The following is an 18,018-nucleotide window of genomic DNA, read 5'->3' as shown; positions in this document are numbered from 1 at the left end:
AAAGGAATGTAATGCAGGAGTTGGGCTGAATGAGCAGAGAAAATGAACAGGGTTTCATGGTTTCCAGAAGGTTCCAGAGGTTCATAACAATAGAAAGACACTGCCTCTTCTTGAAGCAAAGAGATTTCAAGGTATCTGATGAAAGCTGCATCACAGTGAGCCTTACCAGCAAGAGTTGGAGTCTCAACGGAGACACATCTGTGTCTGATAGGCAGCCTAAGGAAGACAAAAGTATCCCTTCTCCTACCAGTGTCCTCCTACCAGTGTCCTCCATAGCCAAATCTCACCCAAAGCCAGCTCACCTAGGGGAATGGAAAACACAGACTGCAGAGGCTGGCCCCTGTGATTCAAAGCAGGCAGTAGAAGGGTATGGGATTGCCCTGAGTGCAAACTGGACAGGCATGATACAGAATAACACTGTCAAAGCTGATAGATCCTAACAATAGAGAGGTTTGGTAGCCTTCTGGATGTTTGTACAAGTAGATGGATCTGTATCATGGATCTGTAGGACTGGCTTCATGGGCACATGATCTGTATAGTTGCACAGGCCCCATGAATTATGTAGCCTGTCTTGTGCATTAATAATCTACAGCTGCAGTTGTGGAATATAGAGAGAATGTGGCTGTGATGTTATCTTTCAGGTTAGAGACGCAAAGGACATTCAAGAAGCAGTGATGCTGAAGTTGACTTTGAAGGCTCAACAGTAGTGTCAGTGAGAATCCAGGGCAAAGGGAGAGGGTTAATAGAAAAAGGGAAGGGAATAGAAGAGAAGGGACCCCCTGACTCTAGCAAGAGGGCCAACTTTATGCAGATTGAGATGCAACCCAATAGATATGGGTAAATATTCTGCTCCATCTTCTGAACTCTGAAGTGTAGGAGATCTACTACTAGGAAGATTGAGTATTTTTGGTAAACAGCTCTGCCTGCCCTTTCCAGAAATTACCAAGCCCACTAGGATTATGATAATCATGTCACAGAAGAGAGCAGAAGATCCATAAAAACTTGTATGAACACACCTAATTTCCTCAGGTTTTCCATGAAAGCAGTTTGGTATGAAGAACTTGAAATCTGTAACAAAGATGAGAATTTCCTTATTGAATACACTCAGTGTGCTTCATTTTTCAATTTCCTATGCTACTAAACTCTTCCCATTCTTCTTTTATGCATTGCTAAACAGTTATGGGTCATAAAAGTTTTAAATTCTTGGGTCTATAGCTATATTTATCTCCTCTGTTTTTATTCAGACCAAAGAAGCTGGGCTCTTGAATTTTTATCTTTTATTTTACTAAGATCTTAGTAACAATATTTATCTTATAAATAGTAAAAGTCAAAATTATAAAGAGTTTCTCTTTTGATATGTTGAGGTTTTTATTTAACATATCTACGTAATATTTACAATCTGCTAGGCATTGTTCTAAGTACCTTACAAATATTTGCACACAAACTCTACCCATCTTAAGTTCTCCATTTGTTAAAGCCCTTTGTTGAAGTGTTCTTTAACAAAAAGACAGGTTAACAAGAGAAAAACAGTTTAATGCATACGGGGTACATCATGCAGGAGAAACCTCAACAAAGAGTTAACATCAAGTGGTGGCTTAGAACTCTGGCCTATAAAGTGCTATCATCTTCAACAGTGAACACTAAATTTGTTTAGAAGTGGTACCACAAAGGAAAACTATTTTAGGCTTCCTAGAGTGACAAACTGCAGGAAGATTGATATATAGGAAGAATCTAATGGAGTAAGGTTAATTTGCAGATTGCTGTAGTTTCTATCTCTATGCTGTAGATTCTATCTCTATGCTGATAGAAGTCTAGAGTCATCTCCAGTAAAGCAAAATTTATATCCTGCCTTTAAGCAGAAAGGGTGGGGAAGTTGAGAGAGTTTTTCCTGTATTTGTTGCTTCCTAATTGTTGTCAGCTCAAAACAATGTTTATGTCAAAAAGTCATATTTTGGGGTGACATATTCCTTCCAGAGACACTATTATTATTTCATTTTCAGATGAGAAAACTGAGGCACAAAGTGCCTCTTTGTGAACGAACATGTAGCCTGAAACCCCTTAAATAGCTTTTTCTATTCTGTAATTCTTAAACTGGTTTCCCTTTACTGAGTTTTTCACAAGCAGAAAGAAACAAGAGAAGTTTCTAGATCCTCTACACCTCCCTTACCTAAGTTCTAGTTATAGAAGATCCTAAGAATACTCCTTTTAAACTGCTTATCCAACCTACAAGGCTACTCTGTGCATCATACCATCTTTTTTTTTTTTAACGATCACAAGTAGGCAGAGAGGCAGGCAGAGAGAGAGGAGGAAGCAGGTTCCCTGCTGAGGAGAGAGCCTGACACTAGACTTGATCCCAGGACCCTGAGATCATGACCTGAGCCGAAGGCAGAGGCCTTAACCCACTGAGCCACCCAGGTGACCCCAATCATACCATCTTTTAATGTCCACACCCATTGTGTTAAAAAATCACCAAGTTTTTCTTAAAACATACAAAATGCAAAGACTAACAGAAGGTATCTGCGTTGAAAGAGATCCACAAGAAAAGAGCTGAAGGTAATGTGTTAGCAGGCAGGCAGGAATACCTGACACTCCTTGCTCCCAACACACACACACACACACACACACACACACACGCGCACACACAAGTGTAGGGAGAAAGATAGCAGGGAAGCTTCCTTGAGAGGTGATTCTCACACTGTATCTTGAAGGGGAACATGTAGTTCACCAGGCAGAAAAGCAAAAAACAATTTCCAGGACTAGCATGTAGAGAGGCACAGGCCTGACACAGTATACAAAGTGCAGGAGATATGTATTGTTAGAAGATCGTTTTTTCCTCCAAAAGATAAAGTCATGATTTTCATAAAGATGTTAAAATGAAAGTGTGTTAATGACTTTCTATCATCAGGCAGATTTATAATTACCAGTTGAGAAGACAAGTCCGAAGAACAGACCCATTTATAGATCAGGGATTTTAAAGAGAATGCAAATTGAGGCAAAACTGGGTTCTTCCACCAGTGAGAGGAGAACATCTATAGTTCTAGTCAACTGAACATCTATATGACAGAATTCACATGTCTACAGACCATCTTATGCATTGCTACTACTTATTTAAAACTTAGAGCTGTAAGATAGCTCCCATAGAATCAGAATCAGATAACGCAGAAGGGTGACTCCTTCACATAATTTTCCACTGAAGCTCAACTTTTCCCATACAGTGACAGTGAGAGACAAAATTCGTTAAATATCTAGTGGCCACATCAGAGAGGGCCACAAATACCAAACTGAAGAGTTTGGACTTCTTTCTGCTAGTTGTAGTCTCTGAGTAAAGAAAATTCATGAGGAGCCAAGCTGAGAAATGCCAGCATCTCCTTTCATGGGAGGGGAGGGGCAAGGCTGGCAGCAGGTAGAAGCTTCTTTGGAACAAGACAAATATCACCAGCTAGACCCCAAGATCTGACTGTACTGCCCACCTGCTTGTACTCACTGACCTTTGTCCCACATTTTTCCTTAAGCTCTTTTTTCCTGCTTATACCTTAACTCAGGCAAATGAAAGTGAAATCTCCCTGGAGCAGTAACTACTGCCTCTGCCCACCCAGACAACCCACACTGGTTTGAACTTAACCCCTGACTCACGCTTGCACAGTTGGACCACAGAGTGGCCTGTGGAATGATTGAAGACTACTTTTACCTCATTATAATACTAAAATCTCCAGCCAAGAAGAAGCCTGAGCCTCGTTTACATAACATACAATGTCATGTATAGGAATATTTTCTTAAGACACGTGCAGGATCCTATGCCTGCCTCTACATATGATAACAAGGCTTCTCTATCTAAATATTCATCCTAGCCCTAAATAAAAGGAACCCATTCACCCCTGCTAGGGAGTCACGGCTTTGGAAGTTATTACCCATCATCTCCTTATTTGCTGCAAATGAAGTTTCTTTGTGCCACAACTCAGTCTGGTGCAATTTCTGACTCACCAAGGAGCAAACTCAAGGTTGGTTCGATTACACAGGACAGAAGCATGAATACAATTTAGGAGGCTGATGCAGTAGATCAGTCAGATTCCGGGAGCCAGAACCAAATAGCAAAGGGGAGAGTGGCTGACAAACACAGAAAGTAGAATCAAGCAGACATAATGAATGTGGCTGAGAGGGATGATGTGGAAAGAAGCTGTGTTTAAAGGTTTCTGAATTTCTTAAGACAAGTAAGTGGATGGTGGTACATCCACCAACACAGGAGCAAGCCTGTGAGGGAAGATAAGCTCAGTGTTGCAACCGTACAAGAGCTTGAGGTGCCTATAGGATATGTGGGTAAATAAATTAAGAGGGCTGATAGAAAGGGACCCCACGTGGTTTGGGGATGGTTAGAAGCCACTGGCCAGCAGTCATCTCTACCAGCGGCCAAGCGGAAGGGGCAGTAAGTGAGAGAAAGAGCCCTGAAAGTTTCCAGGAGACTCTGGCCTAGAAAGGCGCCACGGGCCACCGTCGCAATCAGTGAAGCCCGCAATCAGGGCTTGCACTGGCTTGGGCCCTTCTGCCCGTTGGGCCCCGCCCAGCCTGCCTAGGTCTGCAGCGCCCAGACCCCACTTCCGCTTCCGGCCCCGAGCCAGACGGCAGGCAGCGCGGAGCTGGGCCAAGGCTGGGGTCTTGGCAGCGGAAGCAGCTTTTGCGTGGCGGGTGGCCGCCTGTGAGCGGGTGCGGCCGGCCTCGGAGGGCATCAGCGGGCATCGCGGGCAGGGCGGGCCGCCCGGGGCTGATGCGGCGGCTGCTGCCCTCGGGCCCCACGGCGGCCCACGGGCGTGAAGGCGACGCGCGAGGCTCGAGGAAGCGAGGCCGGCGGCCAGGGCCAGGCGAAGCGGGAGGCTGCGGCCCTGAGGTCTGGGAACGCGAGGAGAGCAGGCAAAAGAGGAGAATGGTGGCCCGGGCGTCTGGGAGAGAAGAGGTGGAAAGTGACAAGTCGGGTGAGGAGTCCGGGCTGGGAAGGCTGCTGTGAGGCGGCTGAGAGGAGGGTCTGGGGGCCAGGGGAGCCCTTTGGACCCCTCAGATCCTCAGGGATTAGAAGCAGCAAAGGAGGCGGAGCTCCCCTTGCATTTGGGCAGACAGCAAGAAAGCGCTCAGGGGTTGCTCCCATTTTTGCATTTGCACCTCAGCCTGCCCCATCATTGTTTCACACTAGTGTTTAACTTGAGTTTGTGTGGGCTTTACCGATGCACGTGGTTGACCAGGAGGGGGAAGAACAGGAATTCTCTTAGAAGGTGTTTGCCCTGTTAGGAGCCCTTGATCAGAATTACGGTAAGAGGAATTCCTACTAGTGATCCATTTTGGGTAGTGTGAAGTGATACTGATGCTAGAGGTTATTCAGCTGCCTTGAAACTTATGCAGATTTGTATGTAGTTCCTTAACAGAAATTAGGTTTTTCATTTAAAAGCATTTGTGTGTTCCCATACAGCTATTCAGGGAAATAAAAGTGGATGGCTTCACAATTTTTAAATTTTAAGTGGTATTGCTTTTTCCTCCTCAATATAAAATCTTTTCTGGTATGTTTTGTTGTTTTGATCAGCCAAGGAAAAAAGAAAAGTTACTGAAGCCTCAAGTGATGATCCACAGCCAGGGACTGACCTGGTAAGAAAGGAATCATTAACCAATTTGGAATCTTTCCAAACAGTGGAGTGCAGTGAATTTCAAAGTATGGCTTTCTTGCGGTCTTTGGGTAAGGAAGGTTTGGTAGAAGGTATTAAAAGAAGAATTTGAATTAAAAAACTTAAGGGCTTAGAAAGCCCTTAAAAAGTCCTTCTCAAAATAACTGAAAATAAGGCTACACAAAATATTAAGGTTGAATTCCAAGATGAACTGTACAGGAATACTTCAAAATATTCTTGTAACAGCTTGTCACCTGTAGTAGAAAGTAATTCCATTTTAAAATTACATGATTGCAGTTGTTTCCCCCATTCCAAGGGTTGTAATGATGAAAATAGCCTTTCATATAAACGTGATGGTGGACGTATGCATGTACCAGAAAATTCCTGAAAGTTAAAGAAAGAAAACTTTAGGAGTCTTGCAGATAAGAGTGACACAAATAATGCTCCTCAGCTTTTACAAACTGAAGAAAACTTAATGGGAGTAAATAAGTTATTGCTTGAAAAAACTGATTTATACCAAAGTAAAAGTAATGGCTTGTTTTCCTGCCTTCAGAATGAAAACAGTAAATACTCAATAGAGGAGAGCAATGTTGGGAGAAAACCCAGGAAAAGGATGAAGGTGTCTGAAAAAGGAGATGAAATGATTATTGAGATGAACTTCTCTAATATGTATAGCAAGTCTGAGTTGGCATTACAAGAAAACCAAACAGGTGCTGAGGATAAAGGAGCAGAGACTTTAGAGGCTAAAAAAAGTCCTTTAAAAGTTTTGAGAAAAATAAACCACAATACACTCTCGCCAGTGGGTCATTTATTAAGTCTTCCAGAAACAGCAGGGAAAAAACCAAGTCCTGGACATCATGTAAATGCTATGTTTCAGAAAACCCTTGAGCCACTTTTGGAAGAAGAAATAAAAAATGATTCAGAGCACTTAGGATTTAAAAGCATGGAGCCAGAAGAGTATATTAAGTTGGTGCAAAGCTCAATAGTGAAATTACCTAGTGATTGCAGTAATTTTGAAAAGAGATCTTCATGGGAAGAATTGAGAAATGAAGCTGAAGAATTGAAGTTAGGCTGTCACAGAACAATACCGATGACTGGTAAAAGAACTTGGCCTTGTTATTCCTGTGCTAGAATATCTGCCCAGTGTTGGAAAAAGTCTTCCTTGCCAGATTCAAATAACTGTCTTCCTGGGTCTCGGGAAAGTTTTAAGCAAGATGATTTTCTTAAACACCAAACAAATCAAACTCACTTAACTGATTCTAAATTATCATTACAAAGTACCATAACAGAAACAAACAGTGAATCTTCAAGTAAAGAAAAATTGGATTCTAATTTAAATTGTTTGTCTTTAGTCTCCACAATAGAACCTACTTTAATGATTATAAAGGAACCCATAATTGATGATAAAAAGATACAGTCAGAGGAACCAAGCAGAAGTGGTTCGGAGGTAGTTTCTAATACTACTGAAGATACTCAGCTAACTAATGTGCCTCAAAACTTAACAGGAAGTAAAAAAAAAGATAGAGGGAATTTAACAAAATTTAATTTGACAGTGGCTTCCCAGGATGTCCAGGAAGCAAATAACTCTATAGGCAAAACTATTCATCGAAAAGCATGCATTGCTAAGCAAACCCTTGTGGTTCCAGACTTAGTGAAAATACTGAACACAGGCCGGCTGACTAATTTTAAAATTCCATTACTTAAGAATAAAACAGAAAAAAAGAAAGAAATAAATGCAAGGTCATCAGAGAGAGAAGCATATAGTCCCTTAGAACTTCTTGACAATTTATCTGGAGCCGAGGTAAGACAAAATAGGAATAAAGAAAATATTTCTACAGTAACTTCAGGTCCTCAGTCTTTGAGAATACAAAATAGTGTAACTCCAGTGCAAGCTAATTCTGACTCATGCAGCTGCAAGCATTCCTGTAGTATTTCTTCAAGTTTTTTAAAGCAAGGTAATGGTAATAAACCATCCAACCACATCTCTGAACCAGGCAATATTATTTCAAACAAGGAAGCTGTTTCTCTCACAGTTGAAAGAAATACTTTTTCTTGTGATCTTGGGTGTATTGAGAAAAGTCCTGCTTTCTGCTCTAATGAACAAGAAACATTCAAACCAGTTTTCTCTGAAGTTAGTGGTAGAGAAATGACTAAGAACTTTTCAGAAATTAAAATGGGGTTTCCAGATATTCTTAAAGCATATGAAGATGATGTCCTCTTAATTGATGTCATTCAAGATGACCCAGACCTCTTTGGGGTCTCCAGTGAAGGGGAGCTCTCATTCACTTCAGAGTTCCCTATGATAAACCAGGAACCCAATGTTGCTGAAGAGCACCAGTCAACAGACTCTAAGCACATGGAACTTCCAGAAAAAAAAGAACCAAGCGATGACTTGAGGTATGCATGTTCCAGTATGCCTTTTGGTGCAGATTATTGTTGGTTTCAAAAGCATTTTCTGCTCTTAAGTATCACTAATTTATTCAGTCATCACTGAAGCTCCATTATTTTTTTAAACTCCCTTATTTACTAAATGTAATACAGCACATTACTGCTGAGACCTGGACATGTCATTATGCTAAAATTAGTGAAAATAAAACAATTACACACTTCTTAGAAATTATAATGGGGCAGATTAGCTGTTCAGAATTTAAAAAGATGGTTTGTAAAGTGGCTTTTAAAACTACTAACATTGCTTCTTTCAAAAGTGTATTTGTTTTCCTATTATTACAACAAATATAGATATACTTTTTAAAAAAAGATTTTATTTATTTATTTGACAGAGATCACAAGTAGGTAGAGAGAGAGAGAGGCAGAAGTAGCTCCCTGCTGAGCAGAGAGCCCGATGTGGGGCTCGATTCCAGGACCCTGGGATCATGCTCGATTCCAGGACCCTGGGATCATGACCTGAACGGAAGGCAGAGGCTTTAACCCACTGAGCCACCCAGGCGCCCCAGTTACACTTTTATTTCTGACAAGTTACTTATTAAGAAGCTTATATTTTAACCCATCTTCTGTGATTTCCTTCTTAGATAAAAAATTAGTTTTTTAAGGAATGTAGAAGCCTTAGAAAGTTTATTTGATGTATTTAGGACTCGAGAGTAGAATCAAAAGTTAAACTAGTTTTCAGAGGAAAGTAGCATTTTCTCAGGGTTCTGCTTTTTAAGGTGATGGTTCTAAATGATGATTTAGCCCCCAAAGAGGGCAAGTTTGCCTGAGGCAACTTAAAAATGAAACCAAGTGGTAACTTTTGTGCTCAGGAATTTGATCCATTCTGGTTGGTCCAAATTTTATATTATGTCACATTTTACTAAACTTTTATGATTCTTTAAACTCTGATTTATATGTTACAATACTTGAATAAAGGAATGTTTTGTGAACAGAAACATGAAAACATTTTCTGCTAAGATTCACTGCTACATTACTTAAATCTCTCTGGTATTTATAAATTTTGTTTGGTTACTTTTGTGATATCATATTCTTCTTGATGTTCTTAGCGTTTTAAGAACTTGTTACTTATCACCAAATAGAATCCTTTCTATCTGCTAAATGAAGGACTAAGAGCTTTATTATTTATTTTTAGTGATGTAATGAGATAGGGTTGATAATCTGCCCATTTTGAAGATGGAAAAAGTAAAGATGACAAGTTGTCACTTGTCCAAGGTCACACTGCTTATAACATAATCTGGATTTAATTTAGGTCTATCTTACTGTAGAATTAAGGGCTTAAGAAAAAAAAGATTAGTGGTCAAGAACTTGACCTTTGTACTCCTTATAATTTTTTAATCTCCTTGCTACCTAGCAGCTATGAGACCTTTTAGGCAAATTATTTTACCATATCTGTAAAAAGGGAAGATCTTGCCTCACAGGTTAAATCAAAGAATGGATTTTGGTTTTAGCATGGCACTGGGTGAGGAGTAAGGGTTCAATAGAAGGTAGTTTTTGAACGTGATTTTAACTCTTGTTATACCATGCTTCCTTTGAGGAATTCATAAGGGAAATTAGAACAAATCTGCTATTTAGGAGAAGACTTCTCGGTTAGCTAGTAGGATGTTTCTACCACCAAAGGTAGAAAGAGAAAACTGTGAATTAGGCAGGAAGTTTGCTTTTTTGTTTGTTTGTTTGTTTTTAGTATAATGGCTCATTTTTGAAAAAGTGATAGATGTTTGTTACAGTAAAAGGGGGAATCCTAAAACTATGACCACAAATAACAAATTAATTGTCAACAATTTGTATTTATTTAGGCATATAGGTAAATATAATTTTAGAAAAATTGTAGCATGCCATTTTTTAGTAAAAGCATTTACTTTTATTAACTTAATTGAGGGTATGGGGACTAAGGCAAACCTAAAGGGATTGCTGAAACAATACACTTCTCCTTCACAGGAGATTAGTTTCTAAGTGTCTCTTTTAAATTAATAAGATTATTTAAAAGTTTGAATTTGATCATGACTTTTAAAAATTGTGTTCTAAGTTCAGATAGAAGCCAGCAGCATTTGCTTTTCTAAATTGATTCAGTTCCCCACCACCAATCCTTTTACTTACTTTCCTCTAATATTGGCTATTTAGTTGGCTATATTTTAAAGCTTTTTTTTTTTTCCGGGAAGAGTTCATGATGGCTCTGTTCTTTAAGATCTTGGATACATGGGAATGTATCCAATGCAAATTGGATATAAAATTTTCAATTTATGTTTTTCCTTTTTACAACTATATAATCATTTCTACCTGTTTTCTCACTTTGAGTGGTGTTGTGGAAAAGTCTGAAGCCAAACTAATTCTCTGTCACTCCTTTAAACTGCTGCCACTGCTTCCACCATTATTGTCTTCTTTTCCTGCTCCCTCTTCCTCCTCTGCTGTCACTTGTTTCTCCTGGACAAGGTGAATCAGTTTGATTTGCAGTATCAAATTTACTTCAGATGATTTTTCTGATTGTCTTTGAACTTCATTTCTCCTTATTTCAAAAGCACCAATTATTATTCTTTTATTGGCTTCTTTTCTTTCATATCTCCTCCTGAAATTTTGGTTTTCAAATAAACTTGAAAATTTCCTTAGTTATTTTAAATGTTTTCTGCAATAGAAATACCAGTTTTATAATCATCTACAGTGCTAGGATAAACTTAACAGGGAAAAGTTGAGGTCTGATAACGAGAGGATCTGCTAATAGTTTTGCAGAAAGTTCTTAATGGTTCTAGAACTAAATGAAGCTTAAAATATAATTTCACATTTCACTTCTTTCCCTTTTATCAACCAGTTGGTAGTTCATGTATTACTTTTTCCTCATGCTAAGACAGTAAGAGGTTGAAGCCTGTTAGACTTGAGTTTGCATTTTATAGGAACAGAAATTAAAGGTGGGAGGGTTAGGCCCAAATACTGTTAGAAGTTCTGGACTTCCTCTTTTGTTAAAACAGGTAGAAAAACCCAAGTTAATACAATTATTGAGTAAAGTGTTCTTAGACATGTTAGGGAGAATTTTTAAGATGTTTAAGTTATGTTAGAATGCTTATTCATTGTTGATCTCTGCAGTGGGTAAAGCCTATATTAAAATCCAGATTGTTAGAATTGTATTGGAACTAAAACACTTGAACTGATGAGCTTGGCAATCTATGATTTGTGAAATTTGTAAAATTTTTGAAGTTGCCTGCAAATACAGTTGGAAATCAGAGAATATAATAGTGCTGGACTTAGAATATAGGATTATCTTCAATCACAATTTTATTATATCCTAAAATTTCAGTTGAATGATATTATTCAGTGGATCATTGAGATTTTAAGAGTCTGCCAAGTATTTAAGGGAATTATTATGTAGCCATGGAAGAAAAATCAGTGTGTTTGAAATAAAAATATACAAACTAAAGTACTAAGAATACTAGTAGTTTAGAAAAAAAGAGATGAAAATGCATCCTGGGAAAGTCAAAATTTCTACTGATTCTTGAAGTTTGGATTGATTTAACAAAGGGGAAGAAGTTAAAAAGTTTGGTGGGGGAAGAAACATAATAAAAAGGTGGGCAGAAGATAAAGGTAGATATGAATATGGTTGTGTAGGGCAGATTATGAACCATTTGCTGACTCAGAGTTAGGAGCCATTTCTGTACCCATAGCACCTTTTGCTACCTTGGTTATGGCACTGATTTTTTTTTTTTTTTAATTTTTTAAAATTTCTTTTCAGGGTAACAGTATTCATTGTTTTTGCACCACACCTGGTGCTCCATGCAATCTGTGCCCTCTCCAATACCCACCACCTGGTACCACAACCTCCCACCCCCGCCCCTTCAAAACCCTCAGGTTGTTTTTCAGAGTCCATAGTCTCTCATGGTTCACTTCCCCCTCCAATTTCCCTCAACTCCCTTCTCCTCTCCAACTCCCGTTGTCCTCCATGCTATTTGTTATGCTCCACAGATAAGTGAAACCATGTGATAATTGACTCTCTCTGCTTGACTTATTTTACTGAGCATAATCTCTTCCAGTCCCGTCCATGTTGCTACAAAAGTTGGGTATTTGTCCTTTCTGATGGAGGCATAATACTCCATAGTGTATATGGACCACATCTTCCTTATCCACTCGTCCGTTGAAGGACATCTTGGTTCTATCCACAGTTTGGTGACCGTGGCCATTGCTGCTATAAACATTGGGGTACAGATGGCCCTTCTTTTCATTGCATCTATATCTTTGGGGTCAATACCCAGGAGTGCAATGGCAGGGATATAGGGAAGCTCTATTTTTAATTTCTTGAGGAATCTCCACACTGTTCTCTGAAGTGGCTGCACCAACTTGCATTCCCACCAACAGTGGAAGAGGGTTCCCCTTTCTCCACATCCCCTCCAACACATGTTTCCTGTCTTGCTAATTTTGGCCATTCTAACTGGTGTAAGGTGGTATTTCAATGTGGTTTTAATTTGAATCTCCCTGATGGCTAGTGATGAACATTTTTTCATGTGTCTGATAGTATGGCACTGATTTTATGATAGTATAATTCACATCTATCTCATCTGTTAAATTCTTGGACTTCGTGAGTGTAGGAAATGTCCATGTGTCATTTACCTTTGCAAGTTCAATTCATCATACTTTGAGGGAAGGGAGAGAATTAAACTTTTAATTTCTTCTATAGTAGGCTATTGCTCAGGCATCTAGATTTGAATATATATAAGTGGAGACAGTGAATCCTTTCTTTCTAAAGTAAATAAATGTTGATGAATAATGGGAACTAAGACCGGATGAGTAGGGTGATGGCAGATTAAGAAGGTTGGAAAGTTGGTCATCAGCATTGGAACTCATCCGTACAGAACTGATGCTGGTGATCAGTGAGGATCAGTTACACCATCTTTGCAAATTGGATTTAAATCCATAAGGAACATTGTACGTTCTGGAGCTGATAATAATAAACACAAACTTATAGAGGGGAAAATGCCTGGGACCAAGGTCATTCAAATGACTCAAAGCGCAGTCTTTCTCTCCCTTGTATATTTGGACTGTAGCCTTTCAGGATGCTTACCTTGCTCCATTCTCCCTTTCCACTGAGTATCTGAGACATTCTACAGTGCAAAATTTTACACTCAATTGTCAAAACTAATATATAGTGTCCACCCTATGATAGATACATCATTTATATTATTTTATTTAGTAAATTATTTATTTATTTAGTAAGTAATTATGAGTTTGAAACTGACCCTTTTTATTTTAATTTTTTTGAGTACAGTTGACTTATAATATTATATTAGTTTCAGGTATATAGCATAGTGACTCAACATCTCTATACCCTATACTTTGCTTCCCACAAGTATAGCTACTATCTGTCACCATACAACGCTATTAAAAATCATTGACTTTCTAGTGCTGTGCCTTTTATTCCCATGACTTACTCATTCCATAATGAGAAACCTGTATCTCTTGCTCCCCTTTACCCACTTGTCCCATTCCCCTACTCCCTGTCCTTTTGGCAACCATCAGGTTATTCTCTATCGGTCTGATTCTGCTTTTTGTTTATTCATTTGTTTATTAGATTCCACATATGAGTGAAATCGTGTAGAATTTGTCTTTCTCAGTCTAACTGATGTCACATGATACCCATCCATGTTGTTGCAATAGCATGATCATCCTTTTTTAGTACTAAGTATTATTGTGTGTGTGTGTGTGTGTGTGTGTATGTACACCACATCTTTCTTATCCATTCATCTATCAATGTTGAGTCACTATGCTATATACCTGAAACTAATATAATATTATTATATTATATTATTAGGTTGCTTCCATATCTTGGCTAATGTAAATGCTGCAGTAAACAGAGGTGCATATATTAGTGTTTTCATTTTCTTTCAGTAGTAGCATTATTGGATCATAATGGCAGTTCTATTTTTAATTTTTTGAGGAACCTCCATACTGTTTTCCACAGAGGCTGTACTAATTTGCATTCTCACCAACAGTACACAAGGGTTCCTTTTTCTCCACATCCTCACTAATACTTGTTATTTCTTGTGTTTTTGATTTTAACCATTCTGACAGGTATAAAGTGATCTTTCATTGTGGTTTTGATTTGCATTTTTCTGATGGTTAGTGATACTGAGCATCTTTTCATGTGTCCATTGTCCATCTGTGTGTCTTCTTTGGAAAAATGTATGTTCAGGTCCTCCAAAACTAGCTCCCTTTAAAATTGAATCAAAGTGTTTAACTCTGCAAAGGACATACAGCTGGTAAGTTAGTAAGGGCTGAGATCTGAGCCCAGAGTAACCTGCTCTGAAGTTTGTCTCCCCAGCCCAAAACAATGCTGGGAGATTGGCATTTTGGTTACTTTTATGGCTTTAATTCAATTATTCTACAGATTGCCACAAAACATTAATTTACTTTTGATCTCTTTTCTGTCTCATCTCTTTCTCTTTAAAGTGTCATTTTGACTTCACTTTTTTCTCTTGGACCATGTAAACCATTGTTTTTTGTCTTTGACAGGATATATTGTACTTGGTGGAGTGATCATTTATTTGTAGTATTAGGGGACCTAGCACTGTGGCATCAGGTTAGGCAACCTCTGGCCAATGAATTGGATAATATTTCTCTGCTTTTGGCCACTTGTTATTTGCAGAATAATTGCCCTAGTAAATTTGTGGCAGCCCTGTTCAGAGACAGAGTACGTGAATGTATAAATAAATGAGCACTGACCACAAGTCATCTAGTTAACTCTTAAAAAAGCAATAACATTCTGAATTTTTCTTGGGCAATATTTTTCAGACTTGTTCTGCTAGTAATTATTCTAGAGCAGTCCTGTTCCACCTATTTGTCAATTAACCTTAGTAAAGATACATAATTGTATTATAATCCAGTGTATATTTAAGAATATGTGAAACAGTGGATTTACAAAAACAATATTTTCTTTACTATAAGGGATGTAGTATCATATTTTGTATTTTATTTTGTTTTATTTAAAAAAAAAGTCCTGGGTGGAACAGATTAAACTTCATCATCCCCCTCGTAAAATGCTCTGGTTAGAGGATAAATCTAATGTAATCCATGTTGTTCTTCAGAAGCCTCTTTTACTACTCTCTCTTTTTTGCTCAGATCTTCTCTTTTGCATCTCTGTACTTCTGTAGCCTCACCCAAGTCTGTTTTTTTGTTTCCTTTCTTCCCCCTACCTTTCACTTTTAAAAAATTTTATTATATTGACATTCAATTAATTAACATTATCATATTAGTTGCAGAGGTCGAGTTCAGTGACTCATCAGTTGTGTGTAACACCCAGTGCTCACTACATCAAGTGCCCTCCTTAATGCACGTAACTCAGTTACCCCATCTTCCCACCTACTTCCCCTTCAGCAACCTTCCGTTTATTTCCTAAAATTAAGAGTCTCTTATGATTTACCTCCCTCTCTTATTATATCTTATTTTATTTTTCCTTCTCTTCATTTTTGAACCTTCCCCCTCTCAAGGCAGAGCTATACCTTTCTACTCCACCAGTGCAAAACTGTAAAATAATTTGTGTGGATTATAATGTTGCTTTATTATTTTTTTTTAAACTCAGATTGACTGTCAAATTCAAAACAAAACTAAATTACTTCTAAGAAGAGTGACATGTGCAATTTTACTTTCCTTGTGAGTTATTCATAGTAAAAATTTCTCACACTTTTAAACTTTGCCAGAAATAAAACTACTATTTTACTACAGTACTTTCAAATTAAAGCAGTACACTTGCTGTACCTTTTATGGCTTTGTTTTATTTGCAGGAATAACTGTCTTTGTGTGTGGAGGTATACCTATTTAAAAATGTAACTTTCATAATAATTAGCAACTGCAAAAACATTCCTCAATTCTTCTCTATTTGAGTCACTTAATTGTATTCATGTTATTACTTTAATATCTCTCACAGTTTTTCCTTCCTTTCAGTTCTCACTGCTACTGTCTTATTCATCTTTCTTCTAGATTATTGTAATGAGCTCCTGGTTAATCTTCCTGAATTCTTTTAGTTTATCCTCCACATATTGATATTCAGAAATAGAAATTGATCTGCCAGTGACTGCTACATTGCTTCAGTGGCTTTTAGCCACCTGAGGATAGAGTCTAAATTGCTTGGCTTGTCTTTTTTAAGGCTCTTAGTGGATTTCATTCATTCTCTTTGACAACGGTTTTAGTGGGGAGAAAGGGGAGTGAAAGGCTAATGAAAGATAAGCACAAGCTGCTCACTGTTTTCACAATATATCATGTACTTGAATCCTTTTGCATGTTTCTTTTCTTCTTTTTTAATTTTTTAAAAAGATTTTTGTTTAGAGAGCATGAGCAGATGGGAGGGGGGTGAACCAGAGGAAGAGGGAGAAGCAGACTCCTAACTGAGCAGGAAGTCAGATGCAGGGCTCAGTTCCAGGCCTTTGTAATCATGACCTGAGCTGAAGGCAGACGCTTAACTGACTGAGACACCCAGGAGCCCCTGCATGTTTCATTACCTGGAAGTCCCTTTCTTTTTATTCAGTTACTCAAATTTCATCTGAGCTGTTATTCTAAGAATTTGTTCCAGTAGTCCTCTTGGTATATCTCTCAGTATAATATGTCTGTTTGTATGTGAGCCTTCCTTATACTGGGATTTTCTAGATAGAAGAGAGGCATCTTCATTTGGGTCTCCCTATTGGACCAGGAAGATGTTAGGTGCTAAGTATATGGAGAGCAAGTAGATACACATGGGCCCTGTCCTCACTGAGATTTTCATCTACCAGGAGAGACAGATAATTAAGCAAGTACAATCAAATATGATAGTAGAAGTACAAGATGTTAAAGGTTTCCTGGTCAAAGTAACATGTAAGATGAACACTAAAGGATTAGCAGGAATTAGCCGATTGGTGAAGAAAAGTAATTAGAATTTTGTCATAGAAGAGAGAGCCAATGTAAAGGCCCACAGGGAAAGGCATGTCATAACTGAGAAATAGAAATAATGTTCCCGTGGCTTAGGGCTTGTATGGCAAGAAATAAAGCTACAAAATGTGCAAAAAGCTAAGTCATTAAGGGCCTTTCAAACAGGATGACCATATAATTTATCTTCTGAACTAAAAAACTTTTGGGAGTGAAATGAGGAATTTTTAATAAGATATGCCAGGACAACAAGCATAAATAGACCAGCCTAGATACACTAGAAGTCATTGTGAGTTTGAACTTTATCCCAAGAGCATATAGGGATTCACTAAAGGACTTTTAAATAGACCAGATTTACATTTTAAAAATCATTGTAGCTCTGGCATGGAGAATAAATTGGTAGGGAGCTATTATAATAATTAGGCTAAAGGACAAGATGACTTAAAACAGAAATGGGAGTGTATTTGAGAGAGATTTAGGACATGAAGATTAATTAATCTGACAGATTAATCAGAAGTAGGAATTAAGAATGATACCTGGTTTCTCTCTTATTTCAAAGAAAGTCAATTCTCTGACATGAAGGGGCAGGATTGGGGATGTGTTCTGGTAATGATGTGAAATTTAGACATGTTGAGTTGGAGAGACCATTGAAATACTAAAATGGAGCTATTTAGTAGACAGAGTCTAAAAGAGGGAAATAATTAAGGAAGGAGATTTGCATATTGTGAGTCTCTGTTTGAATTTATTATCTTCTCATTCCTTAAAATGTTATTTTTCTGATTGTTTTTAGGGCTTTATGTCAGGGAACAAATACTCCATGTTTTCCAAAGACTTTATAAAGAATGATGTATATAAAATGTTTTCTTTGGTTTTTCTTTTTCATGGGTAGGAAGTAATCCTGAACCAATGAACAGTCATAGAGCTGTAGGATAGGTGTTTTTTTTTTTTTTAATATTTTATTTATTTATTTTTCAGAGAGAGAGCAAGAGACTGAGCATAAGCAGGGAGAACAGCAGGCAGAGGCAGAAGCAGGCTCCCTACTGAGCAAGGAGCCTGATGT

The 18,018-nt window shown here is 38.1% G+C and overlaps 1 protein-coding gene across 1 annotated transcript in view; it reads left to right on the top strand.

Annotated features, from left to right (window-relative positions):
- Nucleotides 1–4,632: 4,632 nt before the first annotated feature.
- Nucleotides 4,633–18,018, top strand: part of TOPAZ1 (testis and ovary specific TOPAZ 1) — a 128,835-nt gene continuing 115,449 nt past the window's right edge. Inside the window, exons 1-3 of the mRNA XM_082724755.1 lie at nt 4,633–4,964; nt 5,564–5,625; nt 6,196–8,039. Of these exons, the coding sequence (XP_082580881.1) occupies nt 4,760–4,964; nt 5,564–5,625; nt 6,196–8,039 (2,111 nt within the window). The 5' untranslated portion in view covers nt 4,633–4,759. The remainder of the gene's footprint in view (nt 4,965–5,563; nt 5,626–6,195; nt 8,040–18,018) is intronic.

Source organism: Mustela nivalis (genome assembly GCF_964662115.1).
Source record: "Mustela nivalis genome assembly, chromosome: 1".
Taxonomy (NCBI): domain Eukaryota; kingdom Metazoa; phylum Chordata; class Mammalia; order Carnivora; family Mustelidae; genus Mustela; species Mustela nivalis.
This window is presented reverse-complemented; position numbering and strand designations above follow the sequence as displayed.